Source organism: Anoplopoma fimbria, chromosome 14 (assembly GCF_027596085.1).
Source record: "Anoplopoma fimbria isolate UVic2021 breed Golden Eagle Sablefish chromosome 14, Afim_UVic_2022, whole genome shotgun sequence".
NCBI classification, from domain to species: domain Eukaryota; kingdom Metazoa; phylum Chordata; class Actinopteri; order Perciformes; family Anoplopomatidae; genus Anoplopoma; species Anoplopoma fimbria.
The window spans coordinates 16,683,101-16,705,258 of NC_072462.1; the positions used below are offsets into that span (position 1 = coordinate 16,683,101).

Below are 22,158 nucleotides of genomic sequence, written 5' to 3' on the forward strand. Positions count from 1 at the left end.
TAGACTGTATGAAAGGCCAAGGATGATATTTCAATAAAATCTAAATATTTTAATTTGATTAACGTTGAAACTTCCAAACCTAATAAATGCCAGCCACTGTTGGTAGATTCACAAGCTCTTGAATATTGCTCTCCAGCTCAGCCAACAGTGTCATCTAAAGCCTCTGCTGTAAAAAATAAATACAATCTGAAGAATAATGTAGTTTCTAAATAGTCTATAATCAAGTTCAGGAAAGAACCTAACAGACATCTCTATGTATCTTAACTCCAGTCCAAAAATATTAAACCATGTGCTAGATTTGCCAAATCTGTCACTTCATTCATCCCCATTATTGTTTGTTTAGTTGTAGGAGGTGTGCTTGTCCTCATCAAAATATATAAAAATAGGCATTTTCTTTTTAAAAGGTAGATACGGTTTCAGCAAGTTGTTGTTCAGTTGTTCAGCATCTGTTGTTGCCCAGCTCAACAGACAGCAAGCATAAATAGCACAGGAAGGAAGGACAGGAGGTGAGACACAGCAAGACAAGGGGTAATTGGATAATTAGTGAGTTTCTTATTACTCAATACATTTCTGTAGACCTCTACAGGTCTAAATAAATGCTTCTTTGTGGAAAACAAAAAAGGGCTTTGACTTGATTCAACACGAGCCACAACTTGAGAATTGACAATAATAAACCCATGCCCAAACATCTCAAATGTTCTTCTTTTAATGAGCAACGCATCTTTATATCATACGTCGGTCAGCATTGAAGTGCATTGATTAAAAAGTAAGTGCAAGTACAGATTTTGATGCATTCATTTTGACTAGAGGATTAAATTATTTGCAATATTGCCCCAAAAATAGTCATTCTACAGGGGCACTCTGCAAAAGAAAACCGCTATAGTTGATGCTGTTTCTAACCTAAAAGATATATGCTTTTTTCCCCCTCATTTCAAGCTTTCTTAAGTTATCTCAGAGTGACAGTGTGCAGGAGCAATTTTCATCTGCTGTCTGCTCTCGGTTCACTCCAGTCCATCAAACACAGCACTTTTCCCCAAAATCTCTGTCATGCTTCCTGACTGATTTCTCAGTGGTTTCTCAGTTTGCTTTGAGGAAAACGGCAACTGAATCAAGCCAGTGGAAGCACAAAGTCTGTGAGAAGCACTATTTTAGTGCAATAGTTTCACTCATGGTAACTTTGCCACCTAAAACTGGCTATCTCTGCATAGAGATGGAGTAGAGTTCATATCGTACCCCCATCGATAGGCCTTTTACTGAGGGAAGCGCCATTATTTGTGGTCAAGTCACCAGAGCAAGGATAACATCATCTTTTGAGGTAATAAAAAACAAACAACAGCATGAAGTTATCCATTTAAATGCATTGTCCCCAGTATCTTGGATTCTGTCATCAGAATTTGGATAATACTTATTGAAACCATAAGGCTTTACGATAAATGCAACTTGGCCATATGATGGCAAAAGTCTTCAGTGGAGGCATTCCGCTTGGACTCTAGCTGCTCTCGGAGGAGGTGGGCGGTGCTGTGGAAGACGACCTTCGTCGGGATACTGACTGTGAGCGCTCAGGGCTGTGTTTGTCATAAGGCTGGAGCTGCACCTCCAGGAAGTCCCTGTGCTGCTGGCTGATGACCTGGCTGATGAGTCCCGGCAGAGCCTGCAAGTTACTCAGTAGAGTCTCCAGCTTTGTCTCCAGCAGGGCAATCCTCTTCTCCATGTCCTCTCCTCGCTCATTTAAGTCCGATATCATGTCATACATGATGTTTTGTGTCTGGAAGAGGGGAGAGGGAACACACTTAACATGATCATTTTCCAAATTGGTGTTTTTTTGTAATGGACAACCTAGAAATACTGTATGTATCCATTACAAACAAGCAGGGTAATATATAGATTAAAAACACAGGCTTCTTCAATACTTCAATAACTATACAGTTGAAAGAGTTCATTCTGAAAAAGAGAGGAATTAGAGGACTGTGAGCTTTACATTGAAAGATTACATTTCAACACATTCAGTTCAGACTTTAAATTAAAAAAAAAACATGAATAGAACAGCCATTACCAACTGTTAATCCTCTTACAAAAGAACAATTTAAGGATTGATTCACATTCTTCAAGTCTGTCTGAAAACAATACTCACCTGCTCATATGTACATTGAAAGCGCTCATTAGTTCAACAGTCATTTTGAAGTTCGGTCGGAGCCAATATGAGGCTTTGGCAGTTTGCGTTAGACAAGTCAAGTTACAGTCTTTTTAGTTTCCTTTCTGTGCTTCAAATGACAGTATTTTCTCAATGAGCCACAGTGGAAGGAGAGGGTAACTTTGGAAGACACCTGCTTGTCCTGATCGACTCAGATTGCTGAAGCCTCATATTGGTTTTTCAATGAACTTTTAAATGCATTTTTGCGCTGAACAAGGACGGTGCATTCGTTGTGTTTATGGCAAAGTTGGAAAAATGTGAACCTATCCTATAATCTCAGCATCTAACAAAAAAAATGCCATTTGGAATGGTTATGGAAATATTGGCTATCAACATGAAAAAACAAGCCAGACTGGCAAATCACATTCTGCAAGTTAAATTATTTTATTCTGGTGCTTTCACAGAGTATATGTGATCCATTTTATTGGCTGCAATTTCCCAGCAAGAGGAGAGCAGATTCTACATTAAAAAAAGGACAGTGGAACATCATGTTATGTTACATCTTCCCCGTCAAGACTGGCTGAGAAGGGTAGATTTTATGTGACCAGTTTACAAGATTTCCTGTTTCCATGCAGATTACATTAGCCTATGACCTTGAGGAGACAGGAAAGGTGCTTGCCAAGTTTGCATGATGCTTTTTTTGATCCATCAACCATCTGCTCATGGACCTTTCAAATAAACATATGATTTAGCTGCTGCTTTTTAACTCCTGAGGTTCAGTCTTCAAGAATAGCCATTAGCACACTAAAGAAATCCATGTCACATTTCAGAAGAAGTGTGGGTGTGATGCTGCTGGAGGGTGGTTTTTAAGATACAGTATTATTCAGCAGAGGACTAATAATCCCAATGCTATCCATCACTTACCTTGTCCTCTTTGAGGTGGGGATAATGGGATAGGTTGTTTATTTGAATTAGCGAGAACTAAAGCAGCACTGACACCGCTCAACCTGACGGATAGCGGTGACAAGGGATTCACTGTATTACTTATATAAACACTAATCTAATCCTTGATTTATCATGCATAGATTTGTCAGTGGCTCATAAATGCAATTCAACATTTAAACAGTTTGTGTAATGATAACCAAATACTAAAATATTTTGATGTATCATCTTTTCCACATGCAATCATTCCTTTGACTAAGACATTGATTGCATATAGAGCTGAACTGACCCAAGTCTGGGCCTCATCTGTAAATCATGAAATGTAACAAGAACACATTAAAAAAGTGATGGTGTGAAATGCTACAGGCCTAGTAAATAATTAGGGAACCAATATCATCAATAAAGGATTAAATTTATGGCGCAAGAATCTATGCCATTATTATGGATCCACTTCAACTGCATAATAAAACCACAAATTGACACCGACAGGAGAATGAGATAAAGAGAGAGAGGGGAGACAGCGACTGTTTCAAACTGCAGCTTGAGAAAGCAATTAAGCAATTTGAGGACATGTAATTCAGCCTGAATGGCAAAGTGAAGAAAATGGTGTAGAAAGAAAAAAACATTCACCCAAACAGTGCATCACTAGAGTCACATAAAAAAAAAATGAAAAGCCACATTGTATATTAGACTGTAGAAGAGATAATGAGTTAAGGGGATACATTGTGATACGAGGGATTTCACATTGCACTGCAGTGGCGATGCAGCTGCCAATGATATGTTCAGCTCTATTTAGCTCCATCTTTCTACTGAGAGCACGAGAAGACTGAAGCTACTCTGCCCTCTTATGGCAACAGACTCTTATAGCAACGATTACAGATCCAGCTCAGTGGCACTGGCTTTTAGCCACCTCATATCCAATGTCACATCCCGACTCTCCCTGCCGTTTTACAGCACAAGGTGCTTGGGCAATATTAACTGGGCTAATACCTCTCATGACACGCTGGCCTGAATCCAGTCTGACTGTGCTGTACCTTTGAATGTCAGAGCTTTCTGCTTTTCTATCCTCTCTGCCTTTTTCTTCTGGCTGAATCATCAGATCACAGTGTGTCTCCCTTACCAGGTTACTGTTTCTGCTGTGTCAGGCTGGCGAGCTGCCTGGTCTTTCCCTAAGGTTTATCAGCTTCAGAGAATACATAAAGTGGAAAACACTACAGACACAAAGGGGTTTCTTGTCCCTCTCATTCAGTAATTTTGCAGAGAAAGTGTCCTGGGGATAGCAATTAACACTGTGAAATAAAATGAAGTTATTATTTCAAACCTTAATCAGAATCTCAGGTGAGTGCAGACACCCAGAAGCATCACACAGATGTGTTTTTAATCACCCTGTCTGTTTATTTGACACCTGTAGACTTTGATTATTTCACAAAACACAACTAATTCAGCGAGTGAACTAGCATGCATTGAATTAAATCACACAAAGGAAATAAACTTATCAGGGTAGCGGTGTGTCCCAATGTGCAATGCAGCAGTAGACTGTAAGTCTAGCTTACCTTAGCAAGGTCCACTAGTGAGTTTGCTTGGTCATTCAGCTTGCGTTGCTCCATTTTAACACTTCTCAATCTGAACACAAGACCATTCAGAACCCAATAAATTAACGCTATCAGAACTTTTGTCATTAAATTTGTGCACACACAAGGCATACACACGGAGAACACTCCTAGGACATGCACAGGATGTGTGTAGAGAATGCAGGGGTCAGTCTGTTTGGTTGAGCTGCATGCACGTGGAGAGGAGACCACAGCGGGTGGGAGAGCTGCCACTGAGAATCAGACCAGCTCCATGTCCGACTCAACCAATACATCAACCGTAATAAGGGAATGAGGCGGACTCATACCACTCAAGTCCTTTAGCTTCTTGATGTTGGATTATAAAACACCATAAATAGCTTTCTTTAAAGTTCTTCTTCTGGTTAAACCAACTTTTCTCTGTTTGAGTTTGTGAATTATTTAGTCACTCAAAAAGCCACAGATATCAAACATTGTTTTATGTGAACGTAGAGACTAAAGTTTCATCTTTTGAAAGCAGCAATCTGCATATTTATTTTAATCCTACATGTATAGTCTGCAAAAAATGACTTGCCTACTTCATACAACATGCTTAAATAATTCACATCTCCTGTTTAATTAGGCTTCTAAAGCCGGGTTTTCTCATCTTCTCGGGGGGCTCAAAAACAGCAACTGTGCAATATTGTGGAGTGAGAGTCCACCACACGTGGTTTCAAGATATTAAAGAGGTTTTTTCCAGAATCAACCGTGCATGCTAAATTAAAATTGGCACATACATAGAATCTTGTCTGCAAACATATCAGATTTTTTAAAATAATAAAAACAACCTTTGACTGCCTGAGACATGAACACAGTTTGAGGTGTGACAAGGTTATCTATGAATCGAGGGCAAACAGTAATGGAGGTTGAGAAGGGATTTAAGGGGCCCTGGGGGGGATGGTCTGCTAATTAGCTTGGATGCACCCATTCTCATGCAATGCCGGATCATTTATCTGTTTCCTGAAGACAGGAAGATGTGGAGTGAAGATGACAGGTTAGACCAACAGAGGGTGCCATGGGAGTCACTAAAGGAAACTACGGGCAAGGGACGGTGTCCTCTCAACTGAGGACCGAAATGCTTCATACAGGGCAGACTCTAAAGACAATTACAGAATAGAAAACTATTGCACTTTTATTATTCATGAGTTCAAATGAAAGAAAAACGAAGGCATCTAATATGAAGGAAGATAATAAGTATTTTATGTTAAATGACTTTGCAGTTGATGTAAAACCTGGTAAAATTACACATTTCACAGTTGGATGACCAATAGCTTTCAGATGGGGTCAAAGCACGGAGCAGCTTGAGGTCAGGAAAAGGAAGCCCACGCTCACTGTCTTTTATATTTATATGTGCCTCAGTCAATCACTCCTCATGGGCATTTCTCCTTTTCAATGGCCCCTCTAAATCTGCTTGCTATTCATCAAGGGAAAACAGCTACGCTAAGCTTTTTAATACCCCACTAAATCAGTTAAGGCAATCCCAGTTAGTGCTGCACCATATTTTTTACCCTCTCAACTTGCTTTCCTTGTCGTGACCTCCCTCTACCTCATTGTGGAACGAAACGCTAATTTCTCGTCAGTGTAATGGAGAGGGTGACCATTCTGCAGCCCGTCTTTTTTTTTTCTTTCTATCCCCGCTGACAGCTTCATGCTGTCGGTCAAAGTCGCAGCCTCTCGGGGCTCAAACAGGATTGCTCTAGAGCTTTACCCTGACCTTCGTCTCAGGTCACTTTCCTGCGTCTCCAATCCTCTGATCTCTGAGCTAACCGGCCCTCACTGCCCTTCCTCCTGCTACGATTCCCACTTCAACCTTGTAAATGGAAAGAGACGGTTCCCAAATGGGATGGTCTGACTGCACAGCTGTAAAGGCCTAACACATAACATACTGTAGGACATTTGGTTGCATGCGTGCAACATCATGCCTGTGGTGTGATAAACCATACCATCCAAATAACCTCAGGGGTGTTTAAACTATGTCTACAGCTAATGACAGCTGTATGTCCGTGTTATTATGCTGTTTACCAGGCATGATAACACCATTTCAGCGTCTTTGCTACTGTGTCATCCAACAGAGAAATGGAGGAAATGTGGCTGCAAATGTAGCAACAGGCGTAACAATGGTTCCACACGCCGAAAGATGACCCTGAGCCCTGATCTGTATGAGCGTGACTGCTAAGTTGCATAACATGACTTGAGAGATATGGTAAATCATGTACTTGTGTCACTGCAGGTCTGTCTCCTGTAGAGCTCTAGTTGTCATCCTTCGGTACGTGAAAGCACAGTTGACTGTAGTTTAATCAGTGGCTTTCTGATTAAAGATCAAATTCTCATCACATCCATGCAGAAATGGAAAGAAAAACACCCTCCATCACCGATAATTGAAATTCACTTAATATGCATCTGTGGGTGTGTTTAGAAAGTGCAGCATGGGTCTACTCAATAATTAGACGTAAAAAGGTGTTGCTGGTTCTTTAAAGCTGTTTGTTTGCAAAATGCTGAAGATTGAATGAAATATGTGAGACTAATGTGTATTTTATCAAATTGACATGGTATTCAGTTAAACAGACATCTAATAAAAACATTTGAAGCAGCTTAAATGAAATAATGGAAAGATTATGATTGTATTTTGTGAAACCCCATAAATTATTGCAAACTACCACATTTTTTCATGGCATGAATTTCACTTATCAAATGAGGGAGTGTAATTTTTTAGTCACATTATTAAGTTGAAGGACAAGCTCTCGTTGGCATGCACACAACAGGTCTGTATCTACATGTGAGGCGAAGACTTACTTTCGAGCTCTATTGCATTGTGTCGACACAAACAGGAAAAAAAGGAAACATGAAGTAGACAAATGAATTATTACAGCATCAGATAAAGATATTCAGATGGCAAAGTCTGTTTGCTCAAGTCTGGCTGCTGGAACCCTCACCTCTATGCTGTCGTCTCTGAACAGCAGCAACAATTCTTCTTGACTTATTCCTTCATGCAACCAGCGTGTTATCTCTGTGTTTGGACTGTTTACGCTATCTGCAGCTTTGCCTGCTCTCTGAGTGTAATCCCTTTATTCCACGCTAGTCCCGGTTATCAGAAATAAAGTAAATTAAAAAAAAAACGTCCTGTAAACATTCACAAACGCAGACAGTGCTTCAAAGCGCCAATGACCACATTTAACAACTGTTTTCACCTCACATCGTTTACAGTGATTGAAGACTTCTGAGAAAGTCTTTCACATTGTCTCACAGCTTTGACCGGAGGAAACAGGAACATTGATATCTGATTTTATGTTTTGCTATCGCCTCACGACTGGTCGAGGGTGGCTTTAGGACTTTTCCAACCCTCCAATTGATCGATCTGCTGGATGTCAGGCCGCTTCCTGTCATATATTCAACTCACCTACAAGCAATATTTAAGATAAGGCCTGTGAATACACTACCTCATGGACTAAACAGATAGACGATAAAGTTGTGACGGTAGGATGTTGACACCATGCTGAGTAGTTGTCCTTGCACACAGAGCTGGACGTGACTTTTTTCCCCACTGAATCTGGTTCTCTATAGATTTAGCTTTAGCTCCGAGGGATTTCCATTATTAGGCTGTCCCAGAGAACAGGAGGTGGACATGAGACGCTGTCATCACCGCTGCAAATCGGATGAATAAGACAGCAAGGACATAATGACTCGACAAAGCAACCATGACACACAAATCTGGATGTGGGTTGCAGCAGCAGCAGCAGACAGTGTGTGTATTTATCTACCTCTACACGCTTGTACTTAAACACCGTGATGTCTTTGAAACATAAATGTAGGATTAATGAGCAAATCAAATGTTCACACCACAAAGACTCATATACGTACATGAAACCACAGAAAGCAAACAAACATACAAACAGGGGACATTTTACTTGAGCACAACTCTACATAATAACAAAATCACTGCTCATCTGGTGACTTATTTTAATAAAGCAGTGAGTTGATTGGCGGTTATTGCAAGAAGCCACAACCTGGATGTGATCGTAAGCACTGTGGGTTGAAGAAAAAACAAGAGCGAGGTGAGGCTAAAATCAATACTGTTAGATAGCACTTCTGGGGGTCCTTGGGGACCAACTAAAAGACTCGCTGACAGGTAAGTGTCTGACTTTAGAAAGGTAGAAACCCACATGTGTCAGCCTGGCATCTGATTTACAGCAAAGGAATCACACAAGAGTCAATCTGACAGCAAAAGGTGAAAGAGAGATCAATATCATACGGCTGGGAATTCTGTAACTTGAGAATATTTCAAGGTAAAATTAGTTTCAGGAACACTTCTGTAAAACTGAGGACTGACTATTTTCATAATATACCCACGAGTTTCTCCAAATCACATTCAGAGAAAAATGCAGGTTGACAATTATTTTGATATAAATGCCTTAAAAGAGCCTCTAGTGTGTCCATAGATACTATTTACACAATCTTTCACCACTCTTTATGATGCAGAACCAACAGGCCAACTCATTATCACATCTGCAAATTTAAAGTCAGGTGAAACAAGTACAAGATCCTCCAACAATTCAAGCACGTATTTTTGCTACAGGTGTCAAACAAGTCAGATTTCAGGTTGGTGTTGCATCATTAAACCAAGTGAACACACTGCGGGATAAAAGGCATTAGACTGACATGAGTGGCGTGGTCAGGGGTTAAGAGCGGGGTACCTACTGGTGAATGGCTTGGAGAAATTTCCTCTGGTGCTTCCTGACTCTGGCGTGGTCCATCTTCCTCACCAGTTTGGTGTTCTTATAGATGAGCCACGTCTCCCTGAGAACATTCGCAGCTGTGTTTTTAACCTAAAGTGCAAAAAAACAAGAGTAAACATTTGAGTCAAGAATGCAGAAAGGTGAACCATCTGTGATGTCAAAATAACCAACTAGGGGAGCTTTCACTTACTCTTTTTGTTAGCTGGGTGTCCATCATAAAATTGTGGACATGTTTTTCAGCTTTGGTTAACTCCAGTTTCTTTGCCACCACAGCCACCACCAAGGCAGTGCAGCCAGCGCCCTGAGAAATAACAAGAGACAACAAGTACAAAAACTGAACTTACTATTCTTTTCCAGTCATGAAACAGTAGAAGCATGTTAGTTACTGTCAGAAAAATATTAAAGCTTTCTGTCAATATCAGAAATTATTGACTGAAAACAAAAAAGTGGAGCGCTCAGTCTGCCTTTCTCACCATAATGCCAGTCAGGAGGCAGACTCCTTTCCCACAGTATGTGTTTGGGACCATATCCCCATATCCAATGGTAAGAAACGTGATTGAGATCAACCACATGGCTCCTAGAAAGTTGCTGGTTATGTCCTGGTTGTCATGGTACCTGTAATAAATGATAAATGCAATAGGGTGAACGACCTTCATGCACCCGATGCACTCTAGCTTCACCTTGTTATTTTTTTTCTCATTTTGATGAAAGAGAACTAATTCAATGTAGTACGTTTGATATGAATAAATGTGTCTGAACACTGCAGGGCTTTAATCTTTTCTTGTAAATCTTTTCATCTCAAAGTTCAGACCCAGAGTGTGCTATGAAGTGTGTACATTATCTATTTTTATGCCTTATCTATGTTTCATGCCGAGCAGTGCTGCATAGCGTGAGAAACGGATCCAGGCACCTCTCACAGGCTCTCACAGTCCATGCAGCGATGATCCACAGCGAGATGGTGAAGACGAGCAGCACGGTGCCGGGACAGATGGTCATGAGGGTCTTCATCACGAAGCGTGTGTTAAAGTTAATCTTGTTGAGTGCACCGATGCTGCGTGACGAGGCGTCCGTGAAGAGCTTGCTGTGCAGCAGCATGACACGAGCGATGAGGTACAGCCGCAGGAACATGGGGATGGACAGGATGATGTCCACATCTGCATCCGTCTTGGATGGCACATAGGAGTAGGCCAGGCGTGCAGTCCAGGTAAAGGTGTAGTTCCCGGGGATGGGGTGGATGGCGCACACCAGGATCTCCAGGCAGATGAAGAAGATGCGCTCATATGTCATGGCTATCCTCCAGTCATCGGCTGCGTTGTCCACCATAAATAACTGCAAGGAAAGGGCACAGTGAGCCTGGATGGAGGGTAACATTTCCATCATGGTGACACAGCAAGCTACAGGAAATCATTAAACCCCATTAAACAATAAGTCATAAATAGCCCTGGGTCATTAAATCATATTTCTTTAGTCCCATTTTCTAAAGACCTTAGCAGTTTTTTTTCTCATGTTGTTGCCTATTTAAGACAAATGATATACAAAACACTATTTTGACCGTTTTCAAGAGGGTAATATTCACTGTGCTTTAAACAACATTTGGAGGAAGAAAGAAAATAATAAATTACTGATTTATAAAAGGAGGACGCTACACTTTTTCAAGGGCAAAAATGGCATTCAGTTAGGCACTGAGATATATGATTAAGGTTGGAATACTGAATACAAGTACAAAATACAAAGAAAATCATGGTTTTATATGTTTTCACGGCTAGTCATTTGTTGCAATTAATTTCTGTATGATATAAAATTCCCTGCTTTAACCTATCTCAAGGTTCAAGCATTTTCAAGTATGATTTCAATAATAAAGTGAAATTGATGGAATGCAACGGATATCTGGAAGGAAGAAAGTTAAACGATTAGTCAATTTCAATGTAAATTTTCAAAGAACAATAGTGAAGCTATTATTCTTTGTCATACATATCACTATAAAGTGAATATATTTGGATATATGTGACTTATAGTTGAAGAAAACAAAACATTTAAAGACATCACATTGTGCTCTGGAAACTGAAACTCTAAGACAAAAGGTAATAATAAATGCAACATGTGATTCATAGTAAAATAGAAAATAGTCTACAAATGACGCGGTTTTTCTCTCTGCTTTCTAAAAAATAAGTGTTACATTAGCAGCTTGCATTCTTAACTCTAAAGCATTATGCTGATGAGAACATCTGCCGCCTCCACATTAGCGTTAGCGTCTGATCGCCTGGCCACCCCGACCAGAAGGTAGGCCGTTCCACTGGGGAGTTCAGTGTGGGTGGATTTCAACAGGCCTCATCACTCTTCTCCACCTTGTCCTCTGTCATAGCTTCCTCACTTGGTCACCTCTGCTGCTGCTGCTGCTCCCTCCTCTTGTTCATCGCCTCCCTACTCCTCAAATCTTTCAATCCAATCTGCAGTTATCTTCAGCCAGAAGATTCACTGCTTGATGTATTCAACCTGATCTAACAGCTGAGCCCATGACCGCCATGGCCAGCTCGCTTACATTGATCCCTGGTCATGCTTACGGTTGAAAATACACTCTCTCATATTTTATGTTTGCAGGTATCGGTTGCCGATTAAACACTATCAGATTGTATTTATTTCCACTATATTTGTCAAATGATTCCTCTTTTTGACACGCCACACTGATATTCCCTCAAAGCTGCTCCTGTTCCATCTACTCAATCACCTCAAGGTCCTCTGCTTGTGTAGAGGCCGTCACAACTGGCAATAGATATTTCACAAAATGTTGCTGTCAGCAAATACAAGCGAGGTTTCCTGGCGGCTGTTTTTTGCCATAAGAGCAGAAGCCTTTCTAAAAGGGGAGAAAAGAAAAACTGCACATGATTAAATTTTGTCGGACGCCTCTTTAATACGCTTAGTAATGAATAATATTATTTCCAGTAATTCTCTGGATAAAAAATGGAAACATACACATACAGTGCAATGTTTTTGCTTACAGTTTATGTCAGTTTGTCTTTCAGCTCCGCTATACTTTAATATTGAAAGAGTACAGTTTTGATTTTCAGTTACTTTTTTCCCCCCAACTCCACTAATATATGGTAAAGAAAAGGTTTATAATGGTTAAAATAAATGTTTAAAACAAGCCTTTTGTGTGCAACACACACACTCCCATAGCTATTTAAGTCTGAAAAATTGGATTAATTGATTTATCACGCAAAATTGCACTTTTAATTCTATAAGAAATTAATTGTTAGAAATAATATCTAACACACTGGAAGCAAACATCACAACTCGGCATCTCGCCAACTACCCTCCATTTAGTTTAATTTGGAGATTCTCATTATAGAAGTAAAAACTGTCCCAATCCCGGGGGGCTAATGGGATCGGTGACCTAGATTGTAAATTTAGCAGTGATATGTTACATAAAATTGAATTGCTGAATAAGTCATATTTTCCACATTGAAATAAAAGGCCCTATTCAACATGTTCAAGGACAAAGAAAGCACATAGAAGGCAATAACATAACACAGCCACTCTTCTCACAGACGTACATGAATGCTCCTCATACTACAGCTTGACAGATTCAAAGGCACTCTGACTCTACAGCTCAGCCGTCTGATTTGCTTCAAAATAAAACCTTCACTGAACCACCAACAGCAAACACAGCATGCTTATTACAGCCTCTGATCCAATTATATGTCCAACAGACACTGTGCAAGAAATATCAACTGTCAACACGTCGGCACATTACAACAAAAACAAAACAAGCTACAGCTAACACAAGTCCCAGAACAAAAGGTACAACTGACCCACAAAGCATCTGCAGCTCATTTATATTTATTTAAAGACTACAATCAAAGTTTCCCCCAAACACAGAAAAGAGACAAATTAAATTTTCAGAGGCAGTTGTTCATATCAAATGAGCGACACCAAGCTCCTTTAACAAACTGACATCTGTCAGAGAGGTGTGTAACTCTAACCACAGCTCGTCGTGTTCGCCTTTCCAAGTGAGTGTAATGTAGACACGGAAACACAAGCTGTGACTCCACTCTGCTGCGGTTTCTTACTTACAGAATTAGAGCCCTGAAAGCCGCTAAATCTATTGTTTGCACACAGCACAAGCAGCGTTTTATTTTACATTTTAAAGAACAAACCGACCCTGTCAAAAGCAGTTACAAAGTTTGTTACCTCAAAACAATGTAATTAAACATTTACACGCCAGTTGCATAAGGAAAGCCTACTTGGTAGGTAAAAGCAATTATGGTAATGGATGACCTGAAATACAATACTCAAGGGCCCTTTACCTCAGAGCATCGAATATTCCATGCAAGCAGCAGAACCAACAGTTATGACAGAGAGGTGGAGAAAACTACAATAGGTGTTTTAAATCATGTCAAAATATGATACGGAGGAAGACACTGAAAGTCCGGCCTAAAACCAGACAGTGGAGGAAATAGGACACTAAATGAGTTACAGGAGGCTGACAATTAATTTAAACACAGCAAGTAAATGGATTTTAAATGTGACTCACTTAATCACAGTTAAAACGTGTCTTTAAAGAATGAAAGCAAAGTGTACGGAGCCTGGCAATCAGCTCTATGACACATGCGTTTTAAAGCATCATGACAGCAAAACTACTTTTTCTGTACATACAATTTAGATCAGGCAATCAAGTGTACTGAGGAGGAGCAAGGAGGTGAATCAAACACACCCCACGACCCCTCAAAAAGACTACAACACTGCCTTGGACTACAGCCAGGATTGGAATAACAAAGAAGAAAAAATGATACTTCAAAAGTGGAATTGTCTCAGAAAAACGTCAAACTCACACAAACTGCATCAACAAGGAGGACCATCGATTTCAAGCTGAACCTTACAAACATACTAAAAGAAAGTTTGGAGAATTTGTAAGATGATTCAGTTACTTAAAGGAACAGTTCACCCAAATTAAAAAAACATCAAACTAAACAATCAAACATATTTTCTTATTAAGCACTAGTGGTATCCTGGCATGCAGGGAGTTCTGGTTTTATTTGCCCATATTTTGAAATAGCTCTTCATCAATATGCTAACAATGAAAAAAAGCTAACATGCTGATGTATTTTCACCTTTATTTATCCAGGTTCATTATCTCATTTTCTGAGGAGCGCCCTGATCACATTCTCACCTGGAAGATGTCCAGAACAACCAGTCTGCTGGCCACTGAACAACTACATTGAGCAGTTGGGGTTAAGGGAGTCTTGCAATCCCTCAAGAGGAAAACTTATGCTTACATTTGCTAGTTAGCACAAAAAATAAAGTACAGCTGAGCCTAATGGGAATGCCATTCGCAATCTATTTGTATCATAAGTATCGTACCAATTTTGAAGTGACGATGGCGTCAGATAAAAATTTAAGGGACCACCAAAGTTATTATACTTCATCCTGACGGAGACATGAATGTCGGTACCAAAGTGCATGGCAATACATCCAATAGTTTCAACATTTCACGAAAAACCATAAATGTCAACCTCAGGGGAACTCTACAGTAAAAGTCAGGGGTGCACCAAAGTTGATACAAGTCACGCTCTGGAGAATCACAATGTTTGCACAAAGTTTCATGGAAATCCATCAAACAATTGTTGAGATATTTAAGTCTGGACCAAAGTGGAGGACTGACCAACCAAGAGCCCGACTATCATGGCTAAAAAAAACCATTTATGTCTTTCACACCAAACTGAGAAAGAGGAGCATAACGCATAACCTGGGCAAATCAAAGCTTCCTGCATAGCCAGATACCTTCATAAAAAAATGAGCAAAGAATGTATATCTTCTGTAATTTGGGTGAACTGACCCTTCAAGTCATTTTCTATGAATTGTTTATGTTCTTTAATCTAGCCCCTTTAACCCCTATATTATTATATGGACACACAAACACGTTTGTACTTCTGTACATTTGAGTATGTGTGTATCCAAACCTTAATCTAAACCTAATTCTAACCTAAACCCTGGCCAAAGGGTCCTCTCTTTCCCAAAAATGGAATCCAGTGACAATAATGTACATATACATTAAGTTACTGCAATGTGCAACACATCTCAGTCAACAAACAGCTGATACAGTGACTGTGAGGACTATTTGAGGACAAATCCAGCGGTCACTGGTTTTTATCGGCTTGTTTTCTGATGGACCCCAGATTTGGTCTAATGACTAAGAATGCATGCCCCTTGCTCATCATGGGGACGTTTCATTCATGTCGGGTCGAGAGACAATACAGCTGAATATGTCCTGGGCTCATTCTCCGCTGTCCTGCGTCTACACTGTGTAGCCTCAGAGGAGTTCACCTGTGGTGCTAAGCTGGGTTGGTTACTGGTTTCACGACGCTCAATATAACTAATGGAGTCCGGCTCAATATCTAATCTGTGTAATGTGGAGATGGGAACATATATCTTGTCACTGAGGATGAAATCGCTCAATCTCATTAGTGAATTAGGTTGCGAGGTTCTGCCCGATTAGCCATTAATGCAATGCTTTATTTATGATATCAAAGTGAGCCACTAAGAGGCCACTTTGCTGAGTAAATCCGAAGCTGTTGCTGATTTAGTTTGCTTTTGTTTCTGAAATTAAGTCTCACATTTGCATACACATTCTTCTATTCAAGCAAAGTAAAGCCACTCTGAGCCAAAGTAAAAGCTTTTATAAATCTTTCTTCTGTAGCTGCTGCAGCCAAACGCATTGATAACCCTAAAAACATATACATGTTTAAAGTCACACGCAGAACGAATTTCGTAAATGCCATCAATAAATCATTTTCAGGATTCTCAACTCTTTGGGAGGCTGAGTGTCTCTGCCCTTGAAAGCCGGTATGTTCAGTGAAAACATTGAGGTCACCAGCCAGTGGTGGTTATCTGACTCTAGTCTGGAGTCTCAGGTAGAGGACAGATTTCACTGTGAGAAATGCAGAGCGTCTCCTGCAGTTAGACCATATCTCTGACACATACACACCACCCAGGGGCAGTCTGACAAGCAAGGGCCAAGATTGACTTCACTTGCAGAGTTTTGCCGATGTGTTGCTGTCTTATCTTTTCTGCAGATTGTAAAATGTAAAAACTGTGCAATTTTAAAAACACAAGCGCTGATTTTTATCAACAAAAAAAAATACACATCAAAGACAGAACAGACCCAAAGCTTTTTGCATTAGTTTAAGAAAACTCAACAGAGCTGTCATCACAAGGTGCAGCGACACAGCAATGGCCTTAACACAAATGCCTCCCGGCAGAAAGCCTTTGATGTGAGAAGAAGAGAAAACTTTCAAAATGTCAGTGTCTGTCTTTTTGGAAATTAGGTGAACTCAACAACCATCTTAGCAGCGAGAGCAGGAAAAATGCTCCCAGCTCGTAGCTCATATCAGACTTTGACAAGGACAAATCAAAGTCATGAAGCAGCTACAGACTCTAACCTCCGTTTCCACTGCCACTGTACAGTAAGTCGCTGACTGCCAACGCAGCAAACTCAACTAAAAAGTCAAAAAAATCCTCAGGCGGAACGCCAGCAGTTAACAAAAGACATCATTGGCGCTGAATCAGGCTGATAACATTTGAAGGAGAAGTACAGAATAATACTGAATGTGTATTAAAGAGGATTAAACATTAATGCTACGTATTCTAATTGTAGATGGTGGGACAAGTCTAAGGACATTTAGCAGAACATGGACACACTGTTTCTCTCTGTTAATACACTGAGCTCAGTAGGTCACCATCACTGCCAGTGCAGTACAGCAGATGTATCCATAAACAATTCAAATGACAGCTGGAGTCCAACATCTACCCCGCCTGACCTGACCTTTTTAAGTTTACAGTCACTCTGAGGAGGAAATACTTCCTGTTGTTGCACCCTATGAAAATGAGAGAGCAGAGTCTTCACCGAGTCTGCCAAGCAAATCAGTTTTAAGGGGTTAGAAGTGGTGAAGAAATATTTCATCATCCTGACTTCCTGCCTCTACATCTGACAGGCATCTGTGAGTTCACACGGATGTGCATGCATAATCTACTTTACTGCAGGAGCAAAATTTCTCACATGGAAAAGTGCACTTTAGAAAAAGCACTCTACCAATATCACAAAATCCATTTGGCTCATCTAGAGTAAATGAACAAAACAAAACTAAAATAAAAGGCTGGGGTCACAAACCAGGGATATCACATCATATGGAATCACACAACAGTAGTTTGAGAGTGATGGTGATAATACCACATATGGAGTTAATTAGCATTTCTGATTTTAAATGACTTTTTTTTACAAATTTTGTCAATTTACTAGTCATTGGGATTACATCACAGCATATGAAAACAGTTATTGTATAATGTCTCTGGCTCTGGATAAGAATTGAAAAGTAAGCTACTGTCTTTTGTGCTTCCAGAGAAAGCTGTGTAAAGTATGATACATTGCCTCGGTTGATGTCACTTAAGTCAGCGTCGGTTGTATGTGAACACTACAAGTTTGAAAATTAAGTAAGAAAGAAGAGAGCTCACTAACATGCCTCTGTAGGCCGCTTCTCATCTCTGCATGAGGCTAGCTAGCTATGCTACAGTAGCCGCTACTAACACAACTAAATAGCCGACCATATTATCGGCGGGCAAGATGTATTGTGGGTGATATAGGTGCGATATTTTTTCTTTTTCCATTGTGAGTCTGATGGTGCTAAATTGATGGAGTAGGCTACTCTTTTACTTTAAGCGTCTTTTACAAACTAGATGAGGGGGTACGTTTCAAAATTATGGCTTTATACAGTCTATGCTTTTAACAGGCAGAGAGGTTGTCATAGAAAAAAATAAAGCTGAAACGATTCATATCAACACATATGAAATAAAATCACATTTTTATCAAATGTAAATGAAAAAAAGTACTAAGAAAATCAAAAGACATAAACACACTCATCCAGAGCAACTGTGTGTGTAGGTCTGTGTCATTAGCAAGATAGATTTCGAATTACTTTTTCTGTGTGTGTGTGTGTGCGTGTGTGTGTGTGTGCGAGCACATATGTCAGTCTGCAGGAACCAAGTGATGACATACTAGCAACAACAGGCAGAAAATCCCCTCAGGCAGGCAACAAAAGAACAGCTGGTGTGGTTGAAGTTTAAGCAAACACTATGAACTGGATTTACGAAGTAAAACAGAGTCAGGTTACAGGAGCTGGCTGATAGTTTGTTCCAAAGGGGACTTGATAAATTAGGTGTTCAGGCTTTTACATTTGAATAAATTGTATATAAATCATTGTGGAGAGGGGTTATGTGATGAAAAGTGCATTGCAGTATTCCACTCGGGGGCAAACAATTGCCTTAATAAAGTTTTCTAGGTCAGCAAAAAAAGGAAACATCTTTATCGGGAAGAGAGGGTTATCTAGGGTGAAAGTTGTTTTAGATATTGACGTGACTGTCAGAGAAGTCTGGATCAAAGAGGTTTGAAACAGCCTTCCTGTTGGGTAAATGTGCAGCTACTGACAATTAAAGGAATGGAAAGAAAAGCTCATTTTAGAGATAAAATGAAAAGATTTGGCTTGCCTGTAGTGAAAGAAAGAATATTACTTCACAGCCATTTTTAATGTCTTAAACTGAGAATTCCAGCTTTTAAAAACTGCTATTGTCACCATATTTACCAATCCAGATGTGCCGCTTCATCACGACAGTAAACATATATGCACAATCCAGTGCTTGAACATTTAACTGGTTTGTGAACAGAGACCATAAAGGTATACAGCTGAGGCACAGCCACCACTTGAACCCAGTCGCTTATAAAACTCACTAAATGGAAACCTGCTGTGATGAAAAAAATGCACTTTTGCAAGATCACAACTCAATCAATATATTATTTAACATCAAGACAATCAAGAGGTTTAAAAGATCAGTTTAAGAATTGAATAATTTACACAGGGTTAAGTAAAAGGTGTGGAAGAATGAACATGATACTCATGTTAACTTACAGTATGCTTTCTAATTTATAAAGAGCAACCGGGAACTGTCTGCCGGGGAAATGAAAACACTTCTGTTATGCATTGAAATATGGTAATGATGTCTGTGCATTTCTATCATCCCTCATAAAGAAAGGTTTACAATGAGGCGTCTGAAGGGGGCGACACATTTTATTGTTGGGCTATTTCAATGACTGATACTCCCCTGGGACTTGTAAGCACTAAATATACCAACAAGGCTGATGAATATACTGTAGCCAATGCAACTTTTAATGCAAAAGCAACCTCATGTTTTGTCCAAATGTAATATTGTTCTGTCCTACTAAAACATATTCTACACCTTGAATAAGAGCAGGTGAAAACAGCTGGATCAGCTCAAACAATTCAGCTGAAGGCATAAATCACCATCGCCTTCTTTCATCCATTAACATGATTAAACATTGTGTCATTCAAGATTTGAGAAAATGCTTAGAGTTGTGCTCCTTTTCAAGTGAAGTTTTCTCTTTTAAGCCGTTTTAATTAAAAAAAGAAAGTATCTTATACATGAAAGCTTTTTTGCAACATACGTCCAACCTGCAGAAATGCAGAAGGTGGCAACATTCATGAAGAGCCTGCTGAAGTGCTGAAGAGCATGACGAACTGTAAGTAATGTAACTGTGCTCCGAGGCAAGGTCATAAAACTGTCCATGTGTTGGAACATCTCATGGGAGGCTGACAATCTATACTCATCCACTGAGCCCTGTGAGGAGTCCGTAAATCTTATCAAAATGTATATAATGAACTTTTAAATGGGGCTTCAAAAGATGATAATCAGTCTACTACAGTCTATAGTCATTTATGCGATCATAGAGCTGTATAGATGTTCTGACGTTTAAAACCTGTTGTTATGGAACAAACATTAGACATTTTTGCTTTGGAATGAAGAATACAATGATAAAGAGTAAATATGATGTCATTGAGTAATTACACTTTCCCACACTGCACAGAAACTCTAATTTAATACCTCAGTTGCTTTCACAAAAAGTTATTTGATTTGGTAGATTTTTGGAAAGTCAATAAAATATATCTTTTCTAATGTGAAAATACACATATTCTGCAAAACGTATTCAGTACCAAGTCTATTTGTGGCATCCTAAAAAGTTGTAAAGGTGTGTTAATTTAATATTAAATCGAGCATTTACTAAATGTGGTGAGACATCTACTGTTAAAGCAAACATGCTGCTGACCCCTTCAACACCAACAGTTAGAGAATAAGAAAAGTGTTACAACATTACCTGGATCTCTCTTGCATGGTATATGATAATCAGCCCCAGGAGAATGATTGTAGAAAGGCTTATCAGGCATTTTAGAGCTAATGAATACAGGGACTCCTGGAAAAGAGCGACAACACTAAAGCCAAACAACACACAACATCATGGCATGAAATCACATTCTGATGGTGGTAAACCAGCCCTAGTTAGCCTACATGTGTGACACAAATCTGGAAAACAATACATGGAAGTGATAATTGAGCTTCTTAAGGTGTAGTGCAACACATTCTGACATGTAATATATTGTTCTACTATTGGGTGTTTGGACAGCAGTGGGCCTTTTGGCCTGCATGTGTCAATGTGACTATGGGACACTTTGCAGTGAGCCCAGATTTATCTAAAGTGACTGCTTTTCTACAACACTTTTAACATAAGTTTTTTTGAATGACCTGCTCCGACAGTCACATGCAACTAAATTAACTCTTAACTGCACCGGCATTTGTGTAAATACGCACCTTTCCATAGGCTCCCCATGAGAGTTCAGTCTCTATAACCATAACAACGATCCCAAACATCCCAAAGATTAAAGCGTAATCGCTGAGCCTCTTCCTTTTCTCAAACAAGGCCCTCCTGTGCCCCAGCTTTTCCCCAATGTTCTGGTTCTTCTTTTTCCCCGATTTGCCTCCACTGTGGCCGCAGCCTCCTCCTCCTCCTCCTCCTCCTCCGTCTCCCGATGCGTAAGGCATCAGTGTGGTGGAATTGTTCTCCGTCTTGGATACTAAATTGTCCGACGCATCTGCGGCTGAGATGGGCTGCAAAGGCTGGGACTCGGAATCGAACTCGTGTATGTTTCTGCGGGACGAGCTCAAGTTGCTCAGCGGCCGCATTACGCCGCCGTTGTATCTGCAGCTGCTCATGGCTATTTCATTGTAGGAGTTACTGTCTTTGTGGCTGCTGCCCAGGCTGCCCCGCTGCTGCTGCTGCTGCTGAGGATGATGATGATGATGCCTGGATGAACTACCATGACTGGAGGGGGTGAACTCACAGACGCTGTACTGGCAACCTTGCTTCGAAGACGTTTCCGAAGGTGTCCTTAAAGTTCCCACAGTGGTCGGCGACGTCCCGCGAAAGATGAGGCTTTTTCTCGCATCACAGGTGCAGCTATTGCAGGTGCAGCGTTGGTCGTGCTGCTTGCCGACCCGGTCTTCGCGTCCGCAGTAGTGCTGGTACTTACAGTGCTGGAACTGCTGCTCTGGGAAGAAATCGTTCTGCAGCTGCAATGGGGTTTCCATGTCAGTGCTGCCGTTTAAAGCAGCAGCCGGGTACCACAGAGCACCCGACGAAGGGCGTTATGGTACTTACGGGAGGACGGAGCCGCTGCATGGATGGACCCATCTCGGCTCCCGTAGAATATGAGCGGAGCCTCCGATTGGGCAGAGGGGACCAAAACAACTGCCTCGACGTCATGAAAAGGTTGCAACCATGAGATGTGAAGCCCGGCCTTATTTATTTAGGATCAACAGTATATATATATTTTTTTTTATTTTTTTTACA

At 40.3% G+C, this 22,158-nt stretch overlaps 1 protein-coding gene across 1 annotated transcript; it reads right to left on the minus strand.

Annotated features, from left to right (window-relative positions):
* Positions 1-1,379: 1,379 nt before the first annotated feature.
* On the minus strand, positions 1,380-21,896 carry kcnn2 (potassium calcium-activated channel subfamily N member 2). The gene is made up of 9 exons (XM_054612702.1): positions 21,120-21,896; positions 20,629-20,724; positions 10,324-10,742; positions 9,887-10,028; positions 9,604-9,714; positions 9,376-9,503; positions 7,474-7,482; positions 4,627-4,696; positions 1,380-1,765 (listed from the first exon to the last, which is right to left on the minus strand). The coding sequence occupies exons 1-9, from the start codon at positions 21,894-21,896 to the stop codon at positions 1,490-1,492; spliced, it is 2,028 nt and encodes a 675-aa protein (XP_054468677.1). The 3' UTR covers positions 1,380-1,489.
* Positions 21,897-22,158: the final 262 nt, after the last annotated feature.